This window comes from Ictidomys tridecemlineatus, chromosome 4, assembly GCF_052094955.1.
Source record: "Ictidomys tridecemlineatus isolate mIctTri1 chromosome 4, mIctTri1.hap1, whole genome shotgun sequence".
NCBI classification, from domain to species: domain Eukaryota; kingdom Metazoa; phylum Chordata; class Mammalia; order Rodentia; family Sciuridae; genus Ictidomys; species Ictidomys tridecemlineatus.
This window is the reverse complement of record NC_135480.1, coordinates 104,173,348-104,200,440: the sequence shown is the minus strand read 5'-3', so window position 1 is coordinate 104,200,440 and position 27,093 is coordinate 104,173,348. Positions and strand designations below refer to the sequence as shown.

General features: G+C 46.9%; 1 protein-coding gene across 1 annotated transcript in view; it reads right to left on the bottom strand.

Moving 5' to 3' along the window:
• The window catches only part of Tecta (tectorin alpha), a 68,770-nt gene that overhangs the window by 24,305 nt on the left and 17,372 nt on the right, over positions 1-27,093 (bottom strand). The window contains exons 7-11 of the mRNA XM_021728534.3: positions 21,287-21,857; positions 18,780-19,372; positions 16,935-17,508; positions 11,344-11,945; positions 3,994-4,555 (exon numbers count right to left, since the gene is read on the bottom strand). Of these exons, the coding sequence (XP_021584209.3) occupies positions 3,994-4,555; positions 11,344-11,945; positions 16,935-17,508; positions 18,780-19,372; positions 21,287-21,857 (2,902 nt within the window). The remainder of the gene's footprint in view (positions 1-3,993; positions 4,556-11,343; positions 11,946-16,934; positions 17,509-18,779; positions 19,373-21,286; positions 21,858-27,093) is intronic.

Here is a 27,093-nt window from a genome sequence, read left to right as displayed (position 1 = left end):
ACTAATTTCTATTTAGTGTTCAGGGTTATTTCTGGACAGTCTCATATTTTCACTGATTGACCTTTCACTCATGTGCCAATATTAACTTGTTTTATTTTTATCACTAACATATTTGGTTTAACTTGTTCATGAGCCAGTACTAACAGTGTTTGAAGTTCTACAATATGAGTTAATATCTGGGAAGAAGTTCATTGTTCTTTCAAGTACTTCAAATGAGTCCTATTTCTTCAACTAGTCTACAAACTCCAAGTCTTATGCTTTGGATTCTTCCATGGCATCCAAAACAATGCTGAGAATATGGCAGGTGGGTAATTACATTCGATTCTCAAAAACAAACTTTCAAATTCCTTATACTGATTTGCTGCTTCTTTCTCCCCCTGAATGCAGTCTAGAGAGCTGAGAAGTGACACCTGGCTCTGCACCTGGATTTTTACTGTGGTCAAGACTGTGACTTTTGTTGTGGCCAGGAGATCCTTTTAGCATGTGTGCCCTGAGGAGACAGCAGCATGAATGGATCCACTGAAAGCATTAATACACAACAGAATGGACAAGGGCTTTGGTATTAGACTGATTTGGTTTTCAGCCGTGGCTCTAACGATAACTAGGAGGGTCACTGTGGTCAGGTTCCTCTCCCTCTCTGAACCTCTGTTTTCTCATCTGTAAAATGGGGATGAGATGTTTCCCTCATCAGATAAAACGAGATACAATTTGTGATGCTATCCAGACTTTGCTCTTCCTTCCCATGAGTGACAACGTGCGGTACTTTAATGATAGCTTCTGATATCCATGGTAGTACTAGTTATAGTAGTCAGAGCAGGAATTACTTTTTAAGAAAAGAGTTCAATTAAATTTTATTGGATAGGCAGAGAAATAAGTAATAAAATTCCTAATTAAAGGACTTTGGACTCAGGACCCTGAAATAGCAAAAACTCCCTCTGATAAAAGGGAAATGATAATGATAGTTGACCTTGACTGATGGCTTCCCATAATACATCAGGTGCTGAGTCTCCTCGGGGTCACATCTCTGAGGAGAACACTGTCTCTGGAGACACTTTTCCACATTCCTGAGCTCCCTTCCTTGGGAAAGCTGCTCTGTTTCTTAGTTCCCTCCTGGAGAGAATGGGACTGTCACTAGTGCCTACTGAAACAAGTCCACACAGCCCACCCAGGAAAGGCCACAGCAAGAGCTAAGGCGGGGTCCAGTTACTAGTTATCACTTGCTTCTGTTACTGTATTCTCACCATCCACTGCTCTAAGTACCACATTGAGGGGCTGGGAGAATGATACTCGGCTGAAGGAATTTTAAGAAGGGGTTGGTAATTAAGACAATTTACCTCCCCTTCTCCCTCAGCCCATTTGTTCAACTTGGGTGGAGAGGTTTTTCCAATGCATTTACAAATAAGATAATTGAGTAATAAATTATCCTATTGATACGAACAGCCAATATCTTTGAAAAACACAGGCATTTTACCTTGTTACCAATAAAGCACAAGTTTAAAGGGCAATCTGACTTAACCCCTTTTCTTCTGAAAGCACCATTTCTCATATCTCAGTGAGTACTGAATTGGATTAATTTTAGTAGAATGAGAGGGATGGAGGTCAGTCCTGCTCTCACTTCTCAGAAGTCAAAGTCACCTCAAATACAGTTACAAATGACCATGCTCAGGCCAGGTTTTCTGTTGAATCGATGAGGTCGTACTCAATCACTCGCAGATTTTCCCTGCTTCTGGAATTCAAAATGGAAGACTAAGTGACCTCCAGCTGTGCCTTATTCCCCAGCTTCCCACAGACTGTCTTCCAAGTATTTATTATAACTTTTTGAAAATTTTCCTGCCCTTCATTACCACCATATCTTCTGGTGCTCTGTCTTTTGGATCTTTGCCCTTGTCCTGAAATGCTGAAGCAAAGGAAGGTCTAAACCCTTGCAATGGGAACTGTTCTTTATCACCTGGTGGCTCTGATGTGTCAGCCTGGGATGTCCTGGAGGCAGCTGGTCCTGGATGGGACCCAAGACTCAGAGGGAGGTGGGGCAGACTCGGCTCTGAGTGCCATAGGTGGAGCTCCCCATGACAAGTTTAGCCATAAAAACAAGGTGACCAATGTCTGGGCAGAACTTTAGGAGAGGAGAGGACGGAGTTACTTGTAGAGGGGACCAGAGGACAAGAGAATTGTCTTCCTATCCTTTATCCTTAGCCAAGCCCAGTGGGGTAGGATGGACTTCTTCCTTGGAAAGAAGGTTATAGGGCTTGCTAACTCAATTCCTTTTCTTTCCCATGAGTGACAAAAATTGACACCACCAGTTGAGGTGAGTGTTCCTGGTATTATCCCCCAGTGCCTTTCCCTGTTGATTAGAATTGACAGGTTTTGGATGGTGGCCCCCTAATACCAGCCACTGTACAGCCACCAGCCATGGCAACAGGTAAGGGGAGCTCCCTGTAGTAGGTTTTCAAGAGGAAACCTTGGATGAAGAGGTTTCCCTTCTCAAGGAGAGAGGAAGTCTCACCTTCCAAACTAGTTTACTGATCCTGAACCATGTTAAGGCCTCTGGTTTTCTGATTTAGAGGAAGCCAAGCTCTCCCAACCTATATGTGACACCCACATAGCTCTAGGGTTTATCCAGACCTTGACTTTTTCATAGGCAGATTTATTTTATTGAAAACACCATAGACCAATTCATCTGGAAAGTCACCCCTAGTGGCACCATGTCCCCACCACCCTGGCTCAGAGACTGAGCCTGGATGAAACGGTATTGGCACCTTTTCTGTCCCTCTCCCCTCTTCACCCTCTCTCTCAGGGACTGCATGTGGAATGTAAAGTGTGTGAACATTAAACCACAATTCCATTTCTGGTTCTTCATCCAAATCTTCCTTTTACAGGATGAAAATGGGAGTCGATTCTCGGGGAACCCTGCTGTATCCCTTACTTAGAGCTCTAGGCATTCAGAATCAATTTATATAGCCTTTTTATACAGTCAGATCTTCTAAAAGAAATTTGCAGTACTTAATGAGACTGAGATGGGAAAATAAACCACGGCAGGTTAGTCAAAGACCAACGGTAGTTTCCCCTCCCAACCTTTTCCTATTTGCACATGCTAAATGCAAGCAAATATCCCAGTCCATAGTCCACTAGAATAGTGTATGGGCTTTGGGGTTAGAAGTTCAAATGCCAACTTTGCCACTGGAATTTTATGATCTTAGGCAAGTTACTTAACTCCTCTGAGTCTCAATTTCTCCTTGCCTAATTGGGTTATTGAGAAGAATAAATGAGATAATGTGGACAGAGCGTTTAGCACTGGGCTTGGCCCAGAGCAAGCCATTAATATAATAATGCCACTCAGCATGCGATGCACGTGCTAGTGTTCCAATTACCTAATTTGATCCTCCTGACGTTTCTGTAGCATAAGTGATACAGGCAGCATTAACACTGCTCTTTGGAGGGGGAAACTGAGCACAAGGGATGGAAAGTAAATTGATCCAAGGTCACACAGACCCTTAAGGACAGAGTCAAGGCTAGAATCCAGGAACTCTAATGCTTTTAATATTCTGCTATATTTCATAAGCACAAAGACTGGATTGTGATATCTATGAATCAAATAGAATGATTCACTTAGAGAAAGCATATAATTGATCAATGCCATGGTGGACCCATGAAGTTCTAGAATGGAAGAATGAATTAACTAGCTCTCTCCCCACTAGTGTCTGGTTAGCATTTTATTGTGCACTTGCTGAATCCGAATGCCACACATAGTGCTTTATATGTCTGATTGTATTTCATCCTCCAGGGTAACTCACTGAATAAGAGGTATCAACCCCATTTTACAGATAAGAAAATGGAGGTTACATATTTTGTTTCATATAATGAACTCAATATCAAAGTGCATATCCTTAAATCACTTTACTTGATCATTTGGCTTCTATGGAGTTGGAAGACTGTCCTCCCTCACCAACCAAGAAAAGGGAGAAACTATAGGGAGAGATAAGGAGGAGAACTCACAGCAGGATGTGTAATTCCTCCAGCCGGTCACGGCAATCCCCTGAGTCTGGCAAGTACTGGCGTAGTTCTGCAGCCAGCTGCACGCGGTCTGCACCGCGCCCCCATCAATGCAGGAGTCAAACAGGCAGTTCTTGTAGAAGAAGGTGGGATTGACTTTGCTGTGACACTTGGCAAAGCCGGCGTTCTGGTTGGGGATCAGGCTGCACAGTTGTTGCACCTTAGAGAAACCTTCAACCTTGGCACAGGATGGACAGCGGTCCCCACAGCCCACCTGGCAGAAGGTGTCCCTCTTCACCCAGCTCTGCCCAAACTCACTGACACTCAGTGCAAGCAGACCCATGGGCATCTCCAGGTCATCGTCAGGGTTGCCATTGTAGCGGCCACACAAGCCATAGGTACTGTTCTGCATGCTCCGAGGGACCGTGATGGACAGGAAGGTCTTCCAGTCATACACAACCTTCAGGCCAAAGTCCGTTTCCACCACCACGTGGAAACCAAAGGAAAAGATATTTATCTTCCCTTGTCCCAACTTCAGGGGCAAATAGAGCCGTTCACTGTTGACCTGTAAGAGAAGGAGGGTAGAGGGGAGAAGTACAATTGGCCCAGAGTCCTCAGCCCTTCCAATTTCTAGAAAGATAAGTCCCAGAGGGGAGCTTGGGCAGGTTGGATGCAATCTTTGCATGTACTGTTGTTGATGCCAGTCAACTATTATTATTAGGATTTGAACAGACTTAAATGTCTATCCTTTGTACACTAATATACCTATTTATTTCAGTGCCTTCTGTCTATACAACATTATTTTCCCCCAGGAGTTCAAATTGTTTTCTCCAAGGTAATGAGAGGGTAATAAGAATTCAATTAAAGTTTAGACTAAAATACCCAAACTAGGACTTTTGTGTTTCTATTTTCAGCTCTTTTGTGGATTTATTTTAGGCGAGTCCCACTTTATTAATTCCTTTACTTGTGTGATTTGTTTTTTCTTTCTTGGAGGATGACTTCATCCTCTGGGCTGACTCACTGGTCCCTCTGCCTGGCATGCCACCCTTCACCTGGCAGCATCCCTCTGGTCCTCCAGACCCTGCTCCAGTGTCCCCTCTCCTGTAAAGCAAGACTTTCCAAGTCCAAGACCATGGTCAGAATTAATCACTTCCTTGCCCAGGGAAAGCAGAGCGTGTTATTTATATTTTCTTATATTCTTCTCCATTTGGGGCCAAGATCAAGCTTGTGCGTGCTGCCATGGACACAAACAACTCCATCTGCCTTATATCATGGTTGGTTGTGTATGCTTCTGTCTCACCTGCAAGATTATGAGCAACCTGAGGGCAGGGATTGCATTTTATTGACCTTTATGACCACCTTCCCCTCTTGACTTTCGTGGTGATCCACAGCACAATACATCACATGAAAGGGACGCTTGACACCCATTTCTTCACATATGTTTCCAAAGTCAGACAACAGGGAAATCCCTTAACATAAAGCTCCAGAACTGTTGTGTCCTTGAAATATTCTGATTATGATAAACTACATCCTAGAGCCTGGGCTGGGTTAGAGCGTGACAGAAAATAGGGGTTTCCAGGTGCTCACAGCAGCCAGGGCAACGGAGAGCAGGAGAGCTGGGTGTCCTTGAGAGAGAAGCAGGTGTTTTAACAGTGCTTTCTGACCAGAAGCCCCTCCCCTGACCTCCTGCATCTCTCTTCCAGCCCCTCACAACCACACAGCTCCTACCTTAGTTGAGAAGCCCATCATCTTTCACCCTTCAGATGGAATCACCTCCTAACTTACCTCCCTGGTCCTGGGCTGGCCCCTCTCCTTCATTCACCTACACCTGCCATCTTTAAAAGACAATTGAAAGCTGTTGAGCTAATACTTGACACCCTCTGCAGATCATGATAAAAAGTCTGACGTGCTCAGCACATCCCACTGGGCTCTCCAGGGGGCCCTGCCTCTCAGAGCCAGCCCACTTGGTCCTCCACACCAGCTGTACTCACAGTTTGCAGTTTCTTAACAGGACCAATTATGTCTTCTCATCCCACCAGTCCTCTGCCTCAAGTGGGACTGATGCCTTCCATGTCCTATCTGGGGTCCCATTCCCAGACTCTGTGGGCTCCCCAAAACTCAGCTGGCCTTGGCTCAATGGGACCCACTTTGTCCATAAACTAATGAGCACCCACTCCAACTCTTCCACCCCCTGGGTAGCCCTTGGTCAATGACTGACCACACTGAGGACTGACCCTGGGGTGCAGGTCATACTCAGAGCTTCTGGCCACCCAGGCTACAGATGGGCTCCAGGTCAGAGGACATGGGTGTTGGGCTCTTTTCCCCAGTGCTTCCCCCATTTCCCAAGAGTGTCCATCTCAGGCTTTGCTTCTAGGGCCCGGCCCTATATCTGCAAGGAGGCCCTTCCTCCACACCCTTCCACAAGGCACTGTTCACCCTTCAAAACAACTCAACTCTGTCCTCTCTTATGAAAATGTGTCCAGGTTGAATTCATCCATCTAGTTGGCACTACTGAGTGCCAGGCACTGTACTAGGCTGGGATGAAGCATAGGCCCTTTTTCTAAGAGCTCAATGGCATGTGGCAGAGACAAGAACATAAGCAGATAGTAAGACCATCTGATAAAAGCATAGAGGCAAACAGAGATGCATAGGCATCAGACTTGGCCTGGGGAACGGTTCAAGGTTGCCTGCAGAAGATGATGCCCACATCAGATACCAAAGGATGAGGAGGGCCTCAAATGCAGTGTCCCACATGGCAAAGAGGCCATGACATAAAGCCTGAAAAAAAGTCTTTTGAAAGAAAAGCTACCTGTGGTCTTAATAAGAGAATCTGATGATATAGCCGTAAGTCAGATTCTGGAAGCAAATAGCCAAGAGGAGACACAGAAGCAGAGATGACCAATGGAGGAGTCTGGCTGGGAAGGGAGGAGGGAGATTGGAGAACGACTGGAGGAGGGTCTACTTTACAGTAAGTATGTCCATGGGCTGAAGAGAAAGACCTCTTAGAAAAGGAAAGGTTAAAGACAAAAGAAGGTCTGGCCCTTGGGAAGGCAAGGGGTGAGGAGGAGAGGAGATGCCTCCATCTTTGTGCCTGGAAGAGAGGAGGGCAGAGGATGCCGTGGGGAGCCATCAAGTGCCAGGGTTCCTGGAGGGGGAGGAGAAGGGAGAGGGTGCTGGTAAGCACGGCTTCCTCAACCAGGAGGCCTAGAGGTAGAAGGAGGTGGCCCTGTGCAAATGCAGAACACAGGCTCTGCAGGTCACCTAGGGAAGCCAAGGCTGCAGAGACTCTGACCCGCACTAGAGGCTCATGAGCAGAAATCCAAAAGCTGTGCACTCAAAGGTGGCTGATGTGGTCCACCACACGGTCCCTGAATTCTGTGTTCTGGGCTACCTGGTGTCACGTGGGAGGCAACACCTTGGGGAGGCATAAATAATGGCACTAAAGCTAAAAGGCTTGTAAATTCTGTCCCCGCCAAGGAGCACCTGAGAAAGACACTCTGGCAGGCTCCACATCTCTCTGTCTCTGACACCCCATGGATGAGACCGCTTTTGTGCCACCACTGCCTTGAATCTCTCTGGAAGTGAGATACGGAGGGAAAGAGGGAACTGAGGGGGAGGAGATCAGAGGAAAAGGAGGAGGTTGGCATGGCAACAGGACTTGATGGATGGAGGAGGAAGAAAGGAAGGCATAGGGATCAGTGTGGGGAAACATTTGGGATATTTAAATACAGTCATCCCTCCATGTCCATGGGGGGTTGGTTCAGGACCCCTATGGACACCAGACTCTGAGGATGCTCAAGTCCCTTATAGGACAGTATTTTCACAAAACCTATACACATGCTCCTATCTACTTCAAATCATCTCTAGATGACTTATGATACATAATACCATATAAATGCTATGCAAATTGTTGTTATATTGTTTTGCTTGGGGATAATGACACAAAAATCTATACATGTTCAGTATCCATGCAATTTTATACATGTCTGTGTGTACACACACACATCTATAGATCTATATATGTATCTACCTGTCTGTCTACTTTTTCCCAACCCAAAGTTGGTTGAATCTACAGATGCAGGACCCATAGACTGTATCAGGAATAAGATCACACATTTGAATTTCTGTAGCATTTCTCTCTAAACAACCAGCCCGGGCCTCCTACAGCGTCTTCAGTGGTCACACCTAGGCTTTACCTCCCACCTGGATATTCCCCTGGACACCCTCCTGTCACTCTCAGCATGGCGGATATACTCCTTCAGGGCTCAGATCTGGGTCATCCCTGCCAAGAGGCCCTCCCTGAAACCCCCAGGCTGACTGGGGCAACCCCTCCTCTGCTCTTGTGGCCCTTTGTAACATTTTTACAGCACTTCGCATGACATTGACACCAACTGTTAACAGGTCTGTTGCTCCCCCAGACTCTGAGCTCTCTTAGGACAGAAGACTTGTTTACTTTTTTATTTTTTCTATTCTCATGTTTGATACTATCTTTCAAGAAACTTTCATTTCTTGCCCAGAACAGGCATCAATACCAGATTGTCAAACTAAACTAAGTCAGAGTGACCCTCAAACACCTCACTCTTCTCTGATGGTGACAAGACTAGTGAGAAGGACTCAGGCTTTGAAGACCCCTAAAACTTCCCTGTTGGCCTGGACATGAGTCTGGAAAAGAGGCCATCTCTGTTCAGTCCTGGCCTGGGACAGGAGAGAGCAGCATCCCCGGCGGTGACTCACCTGCCCAGGCTCACCTGCCGCTCTCCCCATCACCCCACCTGGTCTATAGACAGCATGTTTATCTCCACCTTCTTTTGGCTGAGTGGATTTTCTTTCGCCTTTGCAGATGCTTAATTCAGAGAAAGCTCAGAGTCACAGAAGAATCCTTATCCCAAGGAATCACCTCCATGTCACCCTGCATGTCTGAGAGCGCCAGCAGTGACTGAGGGCTCTGGGGGGTGTTCTGTCCTGCATTTCATTTCACACTGTCATCCTGACAGCCATTACTCTTCAGGCTCAGGGAGAGATGATGACTAATAATAACATCATGGGCAAAACAAATGCAAATCATCGAATAAGCAGATCCCATCAAACATATTAATAATTCAAAGTGGATGCTAAATCCATCCCTGGGGCCCCCAAAGGAAAGAACCTCCAGTGCATCCTGAGCTTGGTCTTCTTGCCAGGGCTTTGAGAGCCAGCTACTCTGTTCCCAGCTTGGGCACTTAGGACTTCTGGGTGACTTGAAATGAAGGGCCCTGGCAGGACCCCTTACTCCTTTTATCAGATCCTCCTGCATGCCCATTTCTCTCTAATCGCCCCCAGTTGTAGGTGGAATTGTGTTCCCCCAAATGATATTTTGAGATTTTTATCCCTGGGACCCATGGATGTAACCTTATTTGGAAACAGGGTCTTAGTTGATGTAATTAAGATGAGGTGACAGTGGATTTAGTGGGCCCTAAATCCAATGACTCGTGTACTTAAAAATAAAGGGCAACATGGACGCAGAGCAAAGGAGATCAGAACACAAGGTGTGCAGCCTCAGGTGTCCATCCACCTAAATACTGAGAATGTAACATAAAGCAGAAAGACTCTTCCCAATAAAGTAGGTGGGACAGGACCTATGAACAGATCTTATTTTAAAAAAGAAGAAGAAGAAGAAAAAAAAAACCCAAAGGTAGAAAGGTGCAAAGGTGGTGAATGTCAAGGAGATAAGTAACTACATGAAAATGTCTAAACCTAGGGGTGGAGATCTGTCAGCTGAGGCTAAAGGCGGGGAAAGGACAAATATGATGCCAGCTGCATGGACAAAATGATTGATCTATTTGTTTTAAACTATAATGAAACTGGAGTACAGGGAAGTTATTATAATGGGCAGCTTCAACTGTGCAGACATCTGCTAGAAAAAAGCAGAGCCTCTGATACATTCCTAACTAGCCTCATTGGCTCGTTTAATCTCTCAGCTTGCCAAAGACGTGGCCAGCAGCAAAAGGAAACTCACAGGGACCTTGGAGGAAAGGGGTCACTTTATCACCTCATTTATTCACAAGTGTTTTGAGTGTTGCTGTGTGCAGGGCACTAGACATGCACCTAACATAAAGATGAATGAGGTGTGGATCCTGTCCTTAACAAGCCCATGATTGGAACTGAGGGAGTCAGACACACACACACAAAAAAAATACAAGAAGATTAATGAAGTAATGGATTCAGAACTAAACTGCTAGGAGAGGCATAGAGGAAGCAGCTGGGATTTAGGTTCCTGATATCCAAGAAAGTGAAGATGAAAAGGCAGGCTAAGACTGCCGCCTTAGATGCCAGCAGGCATCTTATTTCCAATGAAGGTAAAGGATGACAGTTCAAGAAGCTGGGACCCCTCTTTGTCAGAGAAAGTAGAGTGAATCCCAGGGGGGACACAGTAGAGCTGCTCAGAGAACTTGAGCTTAGCGTGGTTAGTTTAGTTCCGTTTAGCTGAGAATTGTAAAGATGAAAAGGCAGCCCCTTGGAGACAGACGAGTTATGACACAGACCCATGAAGATAATGTCAAGAAGGTGAACGCCCTAAATCAGCTCTTCCAAGATGCCCACGCAGAGGCTGCTGGTCAGCTTGTTCATATTTCACATCCTGCTCAGACAAGACAGTGGAGAAGGAAGGGCTGGGCCTGTCGCCTGGGCTGCCATCACTGGGCAGTCCAAGGGGCATTCAGAACTCCACCTCTGCCCTGCTGCCCCTGTCTTCACAACCAAGGGTGGGGGGGCAGGGGTTCTTGGGTGGAAAAGCTAGGAAGGTAAGAAAGAGGGTCCTGAAGCCCAGAGAGTAAAGAGATTGCTATAGATGTGAGCAAGACCCTTGAACTCTGGGGTGTCATGGAAGCCACAGGGAGACTAGAAGAGATGGCAGAGGCCAGAGCATGTATTCTGATCAAAACAGGGAAAGGGTAGATCAGGACAACAGGCCACTGAGACATGCAACCTCTTACAGACCCCATGACAGAACTGGAGGTTCTGCATCCTCTGTGCCCAAGGATGCACAGAGGTCACCAAGCTGGGATTTCAATCTGGGCCAATGCTCTCTCCAACAGACCCTGCTATAATATGAAAGATACATTTCTAAAGCTGGCACTTCTACCAATTTGAGGTCTGTGACTTGGGCAAATTCTTTCTTCACCCTGAGCCTCAGTTTCCTAGTCTGTAAGATAGTGACAGAAATTCTCCAAAGTCTGCCTGCCCCAGTACACTATGATTTTCTTTGGATGCTAGACCAGCCTGATTCAGCTGCAGCCTGGCTAGTGAACCGAGGACCTCTGTCCTCATGTACCCACGATTCGATTCCCTCCTCAAGATCAGCCTGTGACTACTCACCAACACAGTGTGCTTGTAGGCCCGGTGAATCACGATGCTGTAGCCAAACACAGTCACATCCACCTGCTTGACCCACAGGGCCAGGGATGGGTCCCGGTCCTCGTTCTTGGCTGTCACGGTGAACTTGGGGAAAGGGTCTGAGCTCGGCCGGCTTCCTGTAGTGCACAGGATGAGTGGACAGCTAGTTTGGAAGTCAAAGGGGTAGCCATCAAAGGTAAGGTAGTGGCCGTAGCCCGAGACGATGCAGGAGGCGTCGGTGCGTGGCTGGCAGGAGTACAGGCTGCCCTCCTCCATGCAGTACTCGTCATCCTTGCAGGGGATGGTCTCACAGTGGACACTGTTGTCTGTGCCATTGCAGTAACAGAAGATCTGGCAGTCCTGGTCCACCCAGAAGGTCTCATTGGTGGCAAGTTGGTGCCCCTCGAAGTTGCAGCCGCACTGGCTCCGGGTCACGCACTGGCTGCCCAGCAGGGCATACCCCTCGTCACACTGACATCCCTCCGAGCAGCTGTCTACGCAGATGGGGCCCAGGGCCAGCGTCTCACAGGTTTCTGTACAGGTCATGCACTCCTCGAAATGGCTGTTCTCTGGGCATTCCAGAGCTGAAGGTGATCAAAGAGAAAACAGGCTGGAGAAAGGTGTGCGCAGGGTGCGTGCGTTCGCCCAGCTGTGGGCATTCATGCTTATGTAGCACTGTGAGCTCAATGAATGCATGTGAGGGGCACCATTGTCATCCTCATTGGGGGTTACCAAAGGCCTAGAAAAATCCCGCATTCACAGGGCCCATTAGTGTCCTTAGTTTTCCATGTAGAAGATTCTGAGACTACAGGCCAGGATTAAGTACTTGCCATGTGCCAGGCACCATCCTACGCCCATGTTTACCTCATCTCAGGACAGTAATGCAGGTTTTACCCTCCCTATCCTACAAGCAAGGACATGGAAGTTCAGTGATTTAACTTATCTAACTAGTAAGAGCCAGAGAAGGATTCAAATCCAGGTCTCCTGTTGTAGACTCGGGAGCTAATGATGTGCTAGAAACAACATGTGCCTTGGGACCAGACCTGGGGATGCTGTTCTCTTAACTGGCTTACTGATGTCTCTGAGCTTCCATGTCTTCTTTTATTAAATAAGTGCCAAGTTTACCTATAGGACTGTTCCGAAGGCTAATAATCTAGTATATGAAGTCCATTATGGTCTCAATAAATAGTATGCCCTTTCTCTTTGTACTTCCCTCCCTTATATAGACAGGCCTTCTGCAGGCATTTTTACTCTACAAATTGGTCCAATGTCTCTCTCTTTGTCCTTGGTTTCTCTGCTCCAGGGACCCTCGGTCTCCTCCACCTCCTCACCACCCTCTGCACATGGTCACCCACACCTATGCTCACACCCATTCCCTGCCTGGATGGCCCCCTTCAAAGCCAACTTCACATTCCATTTCCAACTGCACTTCCTCCCAGGACACTTCCTCAACAGATTAAGTCTTGGAGTCACACAAAATTGCATGTGCTGCCCACTGTGGAGTTCTGGGTAAGTGTCCCATTTCTCTCTATGACTCTGGTTGATCACAATTTGACAGACTTGTGTTCCAGGAACAGAATCCAGGAGCACAGAAGCAATCTGTCTACGAGATGACAATGTGGCCCAACTGTTTGAAAAGGTCCCCACCGTTTCCAAGGAAAAGAAGATCTTGCCTTTAGAACTTTCTTTGGCCCTTACACAGACCATCATCATTCCTTAATAGTGTTTTACAATCCAAGGACGTGAAGGACACTACAGAGAAATAAATTGCATGGCAATAATAGCTCTGCCCACAAGTACCAACTCGATAGTTCTGCACTATGTACTGGAAGCCAATCTTTTTTTTCCTCTGGGCTAAAGGATTCTCTCCATTTCAGTTGACTACAATACCATACGGCTTTGGAGTTGAAGGCTAGTTCAGCACTGATTATAAATGTCTGTGTGAAGGGATTTTCACATTTGTCTCTAAATTATGAATGTTCTAACAGTGACTGCAGGATTATGGTGATAGCAAATAACATGACTTATTTAAATGGCTCTTGCTTTATGACTTATTGTGTTGTCTGAATTTGTCTGAAAGTCTGGAACATACAGACGTAGAGTAATAAAACTTCCCCCCGCCCCTGAAATGACTCTGTGAAATTACTTAATTGGACAGCCTGGCTCTTCCAAAGAGAGGGGTGGTAGGAAATTCTGAATGTGGAAGCAGTGCAAAGAAGATGGTGCTCCCGATCTGCAGGTGTCGCTCAATCCCATCCCCATTCTACAGAACTCAACTGTATTAACCCCTCAGTGCCTGGAGACTCCATGAATCAAGTGTGCACAATTCAGTCCTTCTTGCCAGACCCAAGTGCACAAGAGTAGATGAGACCTCTGGAAGATTTCAAGTGTGAGCCCTGGCCCTCCACCCACGTGCCACATACCTGCTGCTGTACAATCTTTCTCTAAAAAGGCACTTGCAAGGGATCCCTCTAGTTCCACTGGCACAAATGAGGCACAGTGACAAGTTCTGCTCAGCTGCCATCACACCCCGGAAAAGAAGGCCCACCACCATTACACCAGGCTAACTTGGCACACACAAACTGTGCTCCCTGCAGTACAAAAACCGTCCAGAACACTCTCTGCCAGGTAGGAATTAGTTGTCCAAAAGGATGGCCACCAGCAGTCTGCAACAACCAGATTTGACATGGGGGAGGCTCAGCAATTCCGTGCCTGAGTGAAACACAACTAGAAAGCTGGGTGTGAACACAAGGGTGAAAACCATGTTAGGTAAGCTGGAGATGGGACAAAAGAGGGTGCTCAGAGTGGTTAGAGAATGTTCTGGGAAAGCATCACAAGATCCCACTACATGTGGTGGCCAATGGAAAATGGTGTGGTTTTCCTGACTTTATAAAAAGAGCATGTTCCCAGAGCCTTGTTTTGGATTCACAGAATCTACTATTCATGCCTCTCCAGGGTGGGTAAAGCTCATCAGGGACACAGACAGCTGCCCTCTGCTGAGATGGCAGCCACCAACCCCTCCACCTGCTCATTGGACTTCCTAAGTTCAGAAAATCAGAGATTCAAAAAGATGTGTGTGCGCCTGTGTGTGTAATGTGTGTATGCATATTAATTCTTAGCTCTGTCTATCAAAAGGGCCTAGAGACAAAGCAAAGACACCCAAGAGCAATGGTTTCTAATAATACCCCGGTCTTGGTTTCTAATAATACTCCCCATGAAAAGGAATCAGAGCTTCTTAGAGTAATGACTGATTCCAGCATGGGGCAGAGCAGGTTGAGAGATGAATGTGGAGCATCGAGTTATGTCAGAAAGTAAGAAACTGCTAAAAAAAAGAAAATAAAAGAAAAAAATGAGAGGCGTGCCAAAAGGACACAGGAGCCAGTTTAAAGACCAAATCCAGAACAGTTTTAACACCCCCAAATAATTGACAAGTGTAATACAAAATAGAAGCCACTGGAAAAAATACAAATCCACATCCACAGTGATGAGAGTGAAATAGAGACAAAGAGAGGGGCGAATGAATGACTGCGTGAGCTGAGAGACAGAGTTAGGGCTCTTGCTCACATTGGGGTGACAATTGCTGGCTGGAAAAAGTAGGGACAATACTGCAGCTGGAGATCCCAGTTTGTAATCATCATGCAAAAGATTGACACAAGCAAAAATCAACAACAAACATTGAATCAAGGATGGGGATTTTGGTGAACAACAGGATATTTGCCATTTGGCTGGCTGGTGGCAGGGAAAGCACAGAGACTACAGAGAGGAGACATCTGACAACCCCTGGCCAGGTGACCAGCAGGCACATCACCAGCGTGGGCTGCAGGACACAGTACTCCTCTGCACACCCTCAGAGCTCATGAGAAAAACCATGAGTGACACGTGCAGGACCACTGGGTGGGGGTGTGAGCTGAAGCTCACATGAGGGCACACCACACCCCAAAGGGGCATTCTGTTACAAAAGACAAGGCCGAATCCTTCAAAACTGTCCAGATCATAAGCCATAGTGAAAAACAAGGAATTGTTCCCGATTGAAGGAGACTGAAGAGCTATGGCAACAAAAACACGTGTCCCTAGACTAGATCTGTACCAAGGCCAAAGCAGAAACAAAAACAAGCCATAAAGCACATTACTGAGTTAGTTGACAAAACTGGAATACAGGTGTTACATTATGGTATACATGTTAAGTTTCCTAAGGTTGATCACCGTACTGTGGTTACGTAAGAGACGGTTTTTACCCTAAGGAAACACACACTGAAGATTCAGGTGTAAAGGGACACTATAGTTTGGATCTGAAATGTCCCCAAAGGGCCCATATTTTAAAGCCTTAGTTACCTTTAACGGAAGCTATTGGAGGGGGGATCTTTAAGAGGTGGGACCTAGTGAGATGATCTGATCGCTACAGTTTTGTTCTTAGAGAGGACAGTGGGAGCCTAACCATTCATCTTCCTCTCTCATTCATTCCTGACCATGAGGTGAACAGCTTTGCTCCCCATATGCTCCTTGCCATAGGCCCCAAAGCAAAGCAGCCAACAAATCATGTACTGAAATCTTTGAAACCAAATAAACCTTCTCACTTTATAAGTTGATTATCTCAAGTATTTTGCTACATGTAGTGTCAGAAAGCTAACACAAGAGGTAACTTACTCTCAAACAGAGAGTATGTATAGTACTGAGTATATATGTATTGGTCTCAGTAAGTGCTGTATGTATGCAAATTACTATCAGTTGGAGAGGAGTGAAGAGAGCAAACGAGACAAAATGTTAATGATGGTTAATCTGGGTGATGAGTATATGGGTATTCTTGCTCTTTTATGGAACTTAGAAACTATTTCAAAATAAAAAGTTAAACTTAGGAAGAAGTGCAATAAGAAAAATAACTAGATATAGAGGATGTAGTCATAATGGTTTAGGGCTGAACCTTTTGGTGAGAGAAGGATGTGTGCTGAAGTCCAGGTGAGGCGGTTCTTGCTCCAGATACGGGCTCCCCCACCCCCAGCTACTCCTCTCCCCTTTTGTGCTACTCCTGATAAGCAAGGGTATTCAGACTCAGCTCTTCCCAGCAGTTATTCTAAGGACTAATAGTATTGCCACGGCCCTGCTGAGAGGGGTCAGGTACTCTAGGGACAAAACAAAGAGCCAGCAACATGGGATGCACTTAGTAGCCATTGTCAGGTGTGCCCCCAGGGAGTGGTGCTAATCTCCACACCCTGAAAGGCTCCCTGACCCATCACCTCCTATCAAAATGAATGGAGCCCCTCTTTGCTAGGGAGAAGGCACCTACAGAACCATCACAAAGCCTTCTAGTTCTTTGACATGTGGTACCCTTCGCTAGATAAAACCATGAGTCAATAGGCTGGCTGACCCACCTGCGATGAAAAGGTATTGTGGAATGAGAAATGAAAACGAAGGTGGGAAAGAGTCAGCTTGGGGACCAGGGGCCTTCCAGAGGGGGCTGGGGAAGGTATACCAGTCATTGTTTGCCCTTGGGCTCAGTCCCACCAGGAAGAGGAGTCCTGAGTAAGGAGCGAGGGTGTGGCATGGGTCCCCCCTCCACGTGGCACAGCCCAACTTACGGCAGAAGTCGTAGGTCCGCCAGGGGCCCACCTCCACGTCGGCGTTCTTGCAGGCGCTGGCGTAGCGCGCCACCGAGTCACAGAGTTCCGACTCGTTGCCTCCGCTCTGGCACAGGCGGAAGAGGCAGGTGCGATAGTAGGCGGTGACGTTGACCACCCCGTGGCACTCCAGAAAGGAGCTGTTGGAGGGGTCGTTGATGAGGCCGCACCTGGAGCGGCTCCGATAGAACTTGAGCAGCTCCGAGTCGTTGTTGCAGGCCTTGAGCAGGTCCCCGCACTCGCCGTTGCAGATCTCCTCGAACGTGGTCCAGCTTTCCAGAAACACCACCAAGTTGTCGGTGCACTTGCCATTGGGGAGGCAGAACTCGTCGCTGGCGTTGGCGTTGAAGAAGCCACACAAGCCGCCGGTGCAGTTGAAGTAGGCGGTGGACAGGCGGATGTCCAGCAGGCCTGTGTCCGAGTACTGCACGCTCACCACGCCCTTGGACTCCACGGTCGTGCTGTTTTTGTTTCGATAAATCTCCAGCTTCCCCGAAGGATGGAAAAACGGTAATTCCACTTCCTGACCGTTCAGCTGAAAAATCAAAGCGCTGTGATCAATTGCATGGACACACAGAGCAGCCACCGTTTCGGAGGCTGTGGAATGAAGACACAGCTCTGCCGGGTGACTGGCTCTTGAGAAATATCAAGAAGCTGATGGTCTATGGAAACCACAACTGTTTTTTCATCATCACTTTCTTTGGAAACTCTCATTTGCTCTTCATGGTTGTGCTTTCTAGACCCTAAGCTAGCTCCAAACTAATAAAATTGTGAGCAAAAGTTGTCTCAGATCTATGGCATCCTCCTGCTGCCCCGAATCTCTACTTGGGTACCTCTTCACCTCTTCACAGCTCCATTTTCTCTTCAAGTCTTACATTTCCTATGCCTCAGTCCCTTGGGGCATGCAGAGCTTATCTCTCGGTCTAACTGTCCGTCACCCATCTAGCTCTCACTATTCTTTTACCAAATTAATCTCTTGTCAGTGGGAATGAAAACAGAGCCCTTTCAGTTGGTGGCAGTGTATGTTATCACCTCCTTGGACTGCACTGTGTTGACGTTTGTTTTCTAGACCAGATGATACACAAAACGCATGTTAGCCTGGAGGACAGAGATTATCCCCCCCCCACACACACACACATCCTAGCTCTGCCTCAATGAGCTGTGGGGCCCTCACTTGGCCCTTTGGGATTTTCATATGAAAATAGTTTCACTAGATGACTTTCTTCTAGAACTAATGATCTGAGTCTGGATGCCTAGAAGTAGGTATTTTAGACCAGGTCAGCGGGAGGGAGGCATCAGAGCAGGTATCCTTTATATGTCCCCACACGGCTTCTCATCTACAGGTAGAAGAGTTAGTATAGTACAAGGTTAAGAGCATAGATTCTGGAGCCAGCCTGTGTGAGCTTGAATCCCATTTTGTGTCTGTGTGTTCCTGGAGAAAGTTACTTAGCCCCTCTGGAACTCAGTTATGTCATCTGTAAAATGGTAATATTTTCTGCTGCATAAGGTTAAGCATGATAGTGCTTGGAAAGGGCCCAGACTAGTGCTTAGCACATAGTTGGCATTGTATCGCATTTGCTCTTGTGGAGAACAAGTCCTATTCTAATTCAAGAAATTCCAGCTTTCCTCCATGGCTCCTCCTGAGATTCTTACTTGGTGCTGTTCCTGAGAAGATGCTCCCATTTGGGAGCCGTCCCCTTCCTAGAATCCACTCTTGGGCAGAGGCAGAAAGCCTGATGAGAAGGGCAAGTTCCTTGGCTTGAGGAGACTCATCGGAAGACACTGAAAGGGACCAAGGAGTCTTACCTTGACTTCCGAAGCCCCGACTCCTCCGATCTTGACCTCCTGGTCAGCCACCAGGATCCGCAGGCCCCGTAGCCAAGCAGGTCCTGCGTCGGGCTTCTTCTTGTTGATGTCGATTTCCAAGTACTCGGGCCGCTCAGGGCAGGTCTTCAGGAGGGTGTAGGAGAACTCGGAGGGGAAGGCGTAGGCGGCGCCGTCGAAGGTGTGCAGCACCTGGTTCTGGCTGAGCAGGCACACGGTCTCCCGCCGGGGGAAGCAGCCCTGGTAGCCGTCCTCCACGGCGCATACCTCGCCGCTGCGGCAGGTCTTGTTGAAGCAGTACACGTCGCCGCCCTCTTCGCACAAGCACTGCACGGTGCAGTTGGCCGTGGCCCAGAAGAACTCCCCCATGGTGTAGTAATGGCCGTCGAAGTCACAGCCGCACTTGTGCAGGGGGACACACTGGCTGGTGCTGAGGACGAAACCCTCGTTGCACTCGCAGCCCTCAGTGCACGGCGTGGCGCAGTTCTGAGAGGCGGTCAGGTCCGAGCACGTGTCGGGGCAGCTGCTGGTGCACACGGAATAGTGGCTGAAACTCGGACACTGCACGGTGGACACTGACGCAGGGGAAAGGAAGAGAGCGTGGTCACAGGGTGAGTGGACCCGGAGGGCCAAGAGGCCAGAATCCGACAAGTACAGGGGCCCGGAGAAAGAATGTTTCTTCCTAATCATTAAGGTCCTATGTGAGGGCCACAGGCGACTCAGATGGGGACAGAGACTGTGAGGTGATATCTATAACAACCACCTCAACTGCTTTCCCAATAACAGCGCCACAATTGGATTGTGAATTTTTACTTGAATTTGATCATCACTGAAGTTAAACTTCAGGTTACCACTGGTACTAGACTAACTTAATACAGAGCTACTACTTGGTGATCTATAATCCTCAAGATATTTCCAGATCTTCAATGGATGGACATATGAGCTGACCTGATTTTCAAGAAGAGCCTGGCTCGTTCTAGAAGGAAATAAATGCCACTTTTAGGAGAAATGGAAAATGGAACTGTTAGGGGAGTAATTTAAAAACATAAATTTCAAACAGGAAGGTGCTTAAAATACCTAGGTATGCAAAAGCAGAGACTGTGGAAATGAATTCCCTGGGATATTAAATATTAGAAAGAGCCCCAGCTGTTAGCTGCAAAGATCATGTGCTTTGTTCCTCCAGGAGTTGGGATAGGAGCTGGTGCCTTCTGAAGGCTCTTCTTGCCTTAGAAACCTTCTATCCTTATTTTAAGAGCATCCAAGACTACATAAATGTTTCAGTCTAGTTGAATCCAGCAGGCAGGGGCTCAGGGGCCTAGTAAACTAGCTCTCTGAGTTGAAATATAATTCATCCTACTAAAGTGAGAAGAGAGAAGTATGGAAGATGGGAAAGAAGTGCTACTAGAAAAAAAAAATAGCCATTCTACGTAAAAATTTAGTTAGGCAGTTTGAATGCTCTTGGATTATATAAGGATCAGAGAGAAGCTGTATTCCATTTCAACTCAACTCATGATATGGCTGCTCTGGGATAACAGAGTCTGGTCAGTCACATATCAAGAAAAATACACTGTCACTTAGTAGTTTGACCAATACTCAAAGATTTGAATCTGATAGATGATGATTTATGTGAACACAATCTATACTTACAGGGGATAAAATCTCCCTGGCCTTGTATTTAAAGAAATTCACATCTTCTCATCTACATAGCATTCTCAAATGCACGGATTATAATTTTCTGTTTACTCACATGGAGGAAACCCAAGGTCACATAGGAAACAAAATGTGTTGTTTTTGTTTTGTTAAAAATTTTACATTACTAGGAAAGAAAGTGATTTAAATGGGATGAGGGGGGCAGTGAGACAACCAAATGGTGCAAAAGGCTTAATCCAGAGTGTAATTCAAAGAACCTGGATTTTCCCCAAACTTGGGGCTTTCTAACTGCTCTTAGCATTTCAGAAAAAGGGCTTCTATATTGGTATAGTCTACTTCTTTTCTGCAGCCCTTTCTTTGACCAGCAACAGCAGGTCAGCTGAGATGCTCGAGAGCAAAGGGCACAAATTCTAAGGAGACTAAAAATGGAGGAGGAAGGGCCAGGCAGCAAAGGGTGTGGGATCCATTTGGGAGGCAAACCATTTTCCCGAGCCAGTGTCTGCACACCACCTCTACGCCTGGAAATCCCGCCTTCTGGCTCAGCTCTGGGATTGCTCCCCCCTGCTATGGGGGCCTCCCTCCAGCCATGAGATTCCTGCCATTCATTTCCTGTTTCCAGATCATTTTTGTTCATCAATGAGTTCTTGTTTCCTGGCTCTGCTATCAGGTAGGAGAAAAGTAAAGATCCTTTTACAGTTCATTCTTTATGATTTGTGATATTCACCTCCCCCTCACTCGTGGGCTGCAAGTCTTAACAAGGGCATTTGGAGGAGCCTTGAAACCCTGGCCCAGCTCGCTGCATAAGAGAGACCTCTCACTGGGATGGGGGACCAGCTTACCACACCCAGCCTGGATTCTCCAGTCTCCAATTGGGATGCCGAGAGCTTGGCACACGAGAGCGTAGGCCTGGATGGCTTGACAGAGGAGCGTGCCATTGTCCCTCACGCTGCACAGGTCATACACGCAGCTGTGCACAAAGGCCGTGGGGTCCACCACGGTGCCACACTCCCACAGGGGGCCATCCGTCTTGTTGAGGAAGCCACAGTAGTCAGAGCCAAAGTAGAGGGTTTCGGTGGCAGCATCACACTGGGTACAGTTGTCCACACAGCCGGAGTCACACTTCCAGTCCACGTGATAGACACGCCAGCTCTCGCCCAGGTCCAGCACAGACATGGCTGGCCTGCCATCAGGGCGGAGAAAGTCATCCAGTGGGTTTTTATTATAGTTCCCACAAAGCCCGCAGGTGGAGTTTATGTAAGAGCCTGGGACGGAAATGGAGGCGTAGTGCTGGCCATCGAACGTCACTAGAAGCCCAAAATCTGTTTCCACAGCAGTAGACATGCCACTCTGGTAGATTTTCACTGCCCCCAAGTCTAAGGTGACAGGCAAAGAAGTCACTAGGTCATTAACCTGCCAACAACAGTAACAGTAAAAGGCAGGTGAGCAGGTGGCCCGGCAAGAGGTTCCAGCGGAGATCAGGAAAGGAGGGCAGAGCAACTCATGTTCCAGAGAGACTGACTACCCAACGTCCAGGCTCCAGTGGGCTTACCTCTTATTCTGGCAAAAGCCTGGAAGAACATTCTAGAGAGCCTCTGGATGTGGGCCACCAGAGCACTATGCATTTGAACTGTGAGAGCTGTGACATTTCTAGTGCCACTGTGGATTCCTCTGGGGACTGCGTGGTTGTCACCCAGTCCTAGCTGGCTCTCGGGCAGCTCTAGGCCTTTTCTTGAAAGGCTCATCACCTTGGTTTTCTCTTTATTTCTCTAAAGATCCATTAAGTCTCAGGTTGTCACACATTTTCCAAGACCCCGTTACTGCCCTTCATGTTTACTGACCCTGCTTCTAGCTGAAATGTGAATAGAACAACTTCTAGGCTCAGCTGAGCTTTGAGGCCACCCTGACACTATGCTCTAAGTCCCATAACTTTATGATATGAGAAGAACATTATTTAATTACTCAACAACAACAACAAATTTGAACACCTGCTAGGTACCAAGCACTATGTCAGGAACTGAGAAGTACAAGATTGAAAAAGAACAATTACTCCTGCTCCTCAAGGAGCCCTCAGCCTACTGCAGAAGAGGAACACAAATAGATATTTATAGTAGACGGTTTAAAATATAAATCGATAAATGATGCAATGGGAGAACGGTAAATGAACATTTAATCCAGCCTAGGGGAACCACAGAACGTTTTTAGAGGCAGTTAAATCTGATCTGGGTTTTTAAAGATAAACAGAAGTGGCCAAAGGAGATCAAGAATAGGGGGGTGGAGTAGAGAATTCCAGAACAACAATATAAAGGCAGATGTGTTAGAGGCAGCTATGTGGGCTGAGGACAGGCATCAGGTGTTCTAGACTTCAGGGGGAACTGGTGGCCAGAGATGAAGCTGAAGACTTAGGCCAGACCCAGCCACCCTGCAAGTATCTCCTTAGGCCTCGTGTAGTCAAGCACTGTTCTAAGGGTTGGAAATGCCTGCCTCATAACCTATATTTTAGGTTCAACAAACAACATAAATGAGTAAAATACTTAATTATGTCAAGTTGATGTTATACAGAAAAAAAGTCAAGCAAGGACTGTGGACTACAAGAGCCAAGAAAAAGGGTTTCCAATTAAAAAAAAAAGGATTATCAGGGCAGAGCTCTGTAGGAAGAGGAATTTTGAGATGAGGAAGCAGCTGTGATGTTCTCTGGCATGGGAAGGGCTCACAAGGAGGGATCAGTGGGTCTTTAGGTGGGAGTGAGCAGGGGGCCCAGTGTGGCTGGAGCAGAGAGAACAGGAGAGGGCCATGGTAGCTGATGTCAGAGGGAGAAGAGTAGCACAACAGGGGCGGCTTGTCAGCCTCTGCAAAGACTTTGAACCAAGAGGGTGTTTAGAGAAAAGGAGCAATACAAACTGACTTCTGCTTTCCGGGAGCCACTCTGCTTCTGTGTTGAGAGCAGACTGTGGAGGGCCTTTTAACCATGTTAAAAACAAGACATGAAAATACAACACAAGGCTTGAACTTCTGCTGTGCAGGGAGAGCCTCTTAAGGATTTTAAGCAAGGAAATGACAGATTTGCATTTTAGAAAGTCCATGCTGCCCAGCAAGAAGCACTTATTGAACTAAGTCAAGGTGAGAAGAAAGAAACCCAGACGCAATTGCTGCAAGAGTCATGGAGGAGGACCAGGATGAGAGCCCAGACCAGACGTGGATGGGAGGGGGGAGGCACGAGCTTAAGCAGCCCACTTAGTGGCCCTGGTGAGAATGAGAAATGGGGAAGAATCAAGAGTGAGTCCCAGGTGGCTAAACAATATAAGCAGGTGGCTTGAAAAGCTTCCAAGAGAGAGAGAGAATTTTCTTTTTCAAATTTACCATGACTAGCATCTTTAGACCCTCACACTCACAGGCTGGGATGGAATGATTATTTCTAGAACAGCCCTTGGGGCTTGACTGTAAGTGCAAACCAACTTTCTGGGCTGACCTGGATCCACACTTGTTTCTGGTGCCATTGCTGCTACTTACTGAGTTTTCTAGAAGATGAGACGGTAGACGTGTAAATATCGCATCCAAGATTTACCACGGCAGACACCACATGCAGCTCTCAGATTGGTGGGTAGTTCACCCTCACCAGACTCACCCTAATGAATGCACAGTAATGTAGGCTTTTGCTAATATGCATCTCAAAACTCTTCCAGCTTCCACCATTATCCAGTTCCAAACCTGCTGCCACATTGTTGGGGTATTTATCATAGCAGCACCCCACTCCTGGTACAAGTCTTCTGTCTGTGTCTATCTGTGTCTGGGTTGTTACCACAAAACACCATAAAAAGGGTGGTTTACAAAACAACATAAATGTATTTGTATTTCTCACAATCCTAGAGATTGGGAAATCCAAGATTAGGGTGCTAATCAATTCCGTGTCTATAAGGGCTAATTTTTTTGGTTCATAGATGGTGCCTTCTCCGAGTGTCCTCACATGGCAGGGCAGATGAGCTCCCTGAGGCCTTTTATAAGCCCCCTTATCCCATTCATGAGAGCTCCACTCTCATGACCTAATCACCTCCCAAGTTCCCAACTCCTGACACCATTTCCTTGAGGGTTTGGGTGTTAACATATGAATGGGAAGGGACATAAATATTCAGATGGTAGCAATGGGAAAAGGGGACAAAAAAGTAGGCTTCATTAGGAAACTGTCCTGCAGAGAGCCATAGAAAGAAAAGCCAAGGAGTTGGCTAATTATCCTTATTTCTAGGCCAACTTAGTCTACAAGGGTGAGAAAAGCCATGCCATGAAGGAAGGACAGCTGGCAGAGTATGGAATAATTATTATGCATTGTGCTGTGCTGGGACAGAGAGGGAGAAGTCTTGCCCGAAGTTGATAAAATTTTAAATGCCAGATACATTGATTGCTGACTGCTCCCCTGTCCTCTTAAACTCCGGCTAACAAGGGGCAGAGTCTTGTGTTTCTCAAGGCAGAGGCCGGGGTGTAGACAGGCTCTGGGTATTGCCACAGTTCCCCCAGCTTCCTGCATCTGCCCTCCCGCTCTGGCTGACCTCACACCTGGGTTGGCTGTAGATGTCAGTAACATCCCAGCTCCTTTTTCCAGGTCTGAGTGTCATGGCACCTGCTTTTACACTCATCACTAAGCCCCCAGGGCTTGTGTCCCATGGTGCTCAGCACAGGAGCTCTGGGAGAAGTCTTATCCTGATGATCCTGATGTGTGACTTCTTGTTCCGTCCCTCCAGGCCTTAAGCAACCAACAGTAGATGAGCCTCACCTCTCTGCTCTCCTTTCTCCTCCCTGTGTTCTGGTCTCTTCCCTCTCCAGCAGTGTCTCTCTCAGGATGTGGGCAGGGCAAGGCGAGGAGAGAGAAGAGGAATCTCAGAGATTCCAATGGGAATGGCCACGTGCAGCCAGCGTGCACTGAGTACGTGCTGAGCACCAGGCTTTGTACTGGACATTGCACATGTGGCTGATCCACTTAATGCTCGTGACAAATTTAAAGGTACTTATGACAAATTTAAAGGTCCTTATTATGTTCCCTTTTTACAGATGATGAAATTGAGGATCAGGGCTGGTGTGACTTATATTCAGGAGGCAGGACCCCAACTCCAGCCAGTTGTGCTCCAAAGCTGAGTTCTCACCACTGCTCTCTGCTGTCTCTGTCCCAGTGCTGAAGAGCAGCAGCCCATTCTGGACCACAGCCCAGGCGTGCTTTCCAAGAGACAACTACCCCCATTTTACAGATGAAGAAACTGAGGATCCAAGAGGCCACTTGGGACTTGGGTAGGTCCCAACCCAGGGATTTGGGCAGGTCCCACCCCAGAGTCTGAGCTCTTTGTTACTATGGACTAGTTGGCCTTAGCTCCCTTTCTACTGGGTTACATTGGTGAGAAAACAGGAGAATCTACAAGTATTAGTTAGAAGGAGGTCTTTGTTACATATGGATTTTGAGTTATGTTGACTTTCTCTGGCCTCATTAGCATACACAATTCTAAATTGTTTATGTTGTTATCTGAGAACAGTTCAACAGGGGAAAATCTATAGACAGAACGTACCTCCTAACCCCAGCATCTGGAGACAGGGTTGGAGAAAGGGGGTCTATAGTTTGGGAGGACAGAGCTTAGCATCCATTCCCAGCCTGGCACAATGTGGCTGAAGGAGACAGTGGCCTCCCAGGCATCTGGGGCTCCTTCCTGCTTCCCAGCCCTCTCCCTGCCTGTCCCCATATCACCCTGGGTCAGGACTCTGCCATCCATCCAGCCACTGTCCCCAGCAGGGCAGGTGTATTCAAAGACACTGGAAACCATTTGGCAAAAGGAAAAGGCAGCCATTGTTAGCCTGCAGTCGGAGTCACATAACCTTTTCTTTCTGAAACATTTATATTCACATCCACATCTCCCTGTTGCTACAGAAAATTGAGGAATCCGTGCCCTACGCCTGGACGATGGAACAGAGCCACACAAAATTAGCAGAGCTGCTGGGCCTGAAAGAAATGACAGTGCCCCTTTCTTTCTAGAAAAAAAAAAAAAAGTCTGACTGTGGGTGAAAAAGAATTTTAATCAAAATGGAAAGTAGGAATAAAGCATGAAGCTTGCTTTTTCCACTACGGATATCATCCACATCATCTTCACAATACAGGCAAAGTAGAGGAAAGCTAGTGAAAATGGGTAGCTTGAAAGGCTAGCAGCTACCTATAGAATAAGGACAGTGCTCAACGCACAGTATAAATTTAAAATGGAGAAACTGCAAAATTCTGCACCCAAACTCTTAGCTTTGATTCGATATACAGGGCTCTCCCTAGAGAGGCTAACCAAATAACAGGCAAACTGGCATTTCAAGCACAGGAAGAGCTCACTTTCTTAATTATGAGACTGTTAAGCTGCAGAGACCTGGAAGGGCAGAGCCAGGAAAAGTGGAATTAGTTCCCCAGTCCTACCTTTTGTTTGACATGCTACATCAATTAAAACTACAATGCAGTTTTTTTTTTTTTCTAAGAAAGAAATCCCTGTACTGGCATCAGTCTGGTTCGTAATCTCCATAAAGGCCTCCATGCATGAGGATTAAGGATTGCACCGGTTGCCGCAATCAACCCCTTGTGGTCTTGGTTATTTTTGCTTGAATAAATACATGGTTGCAACAAGGTTTTCATTAACATTAT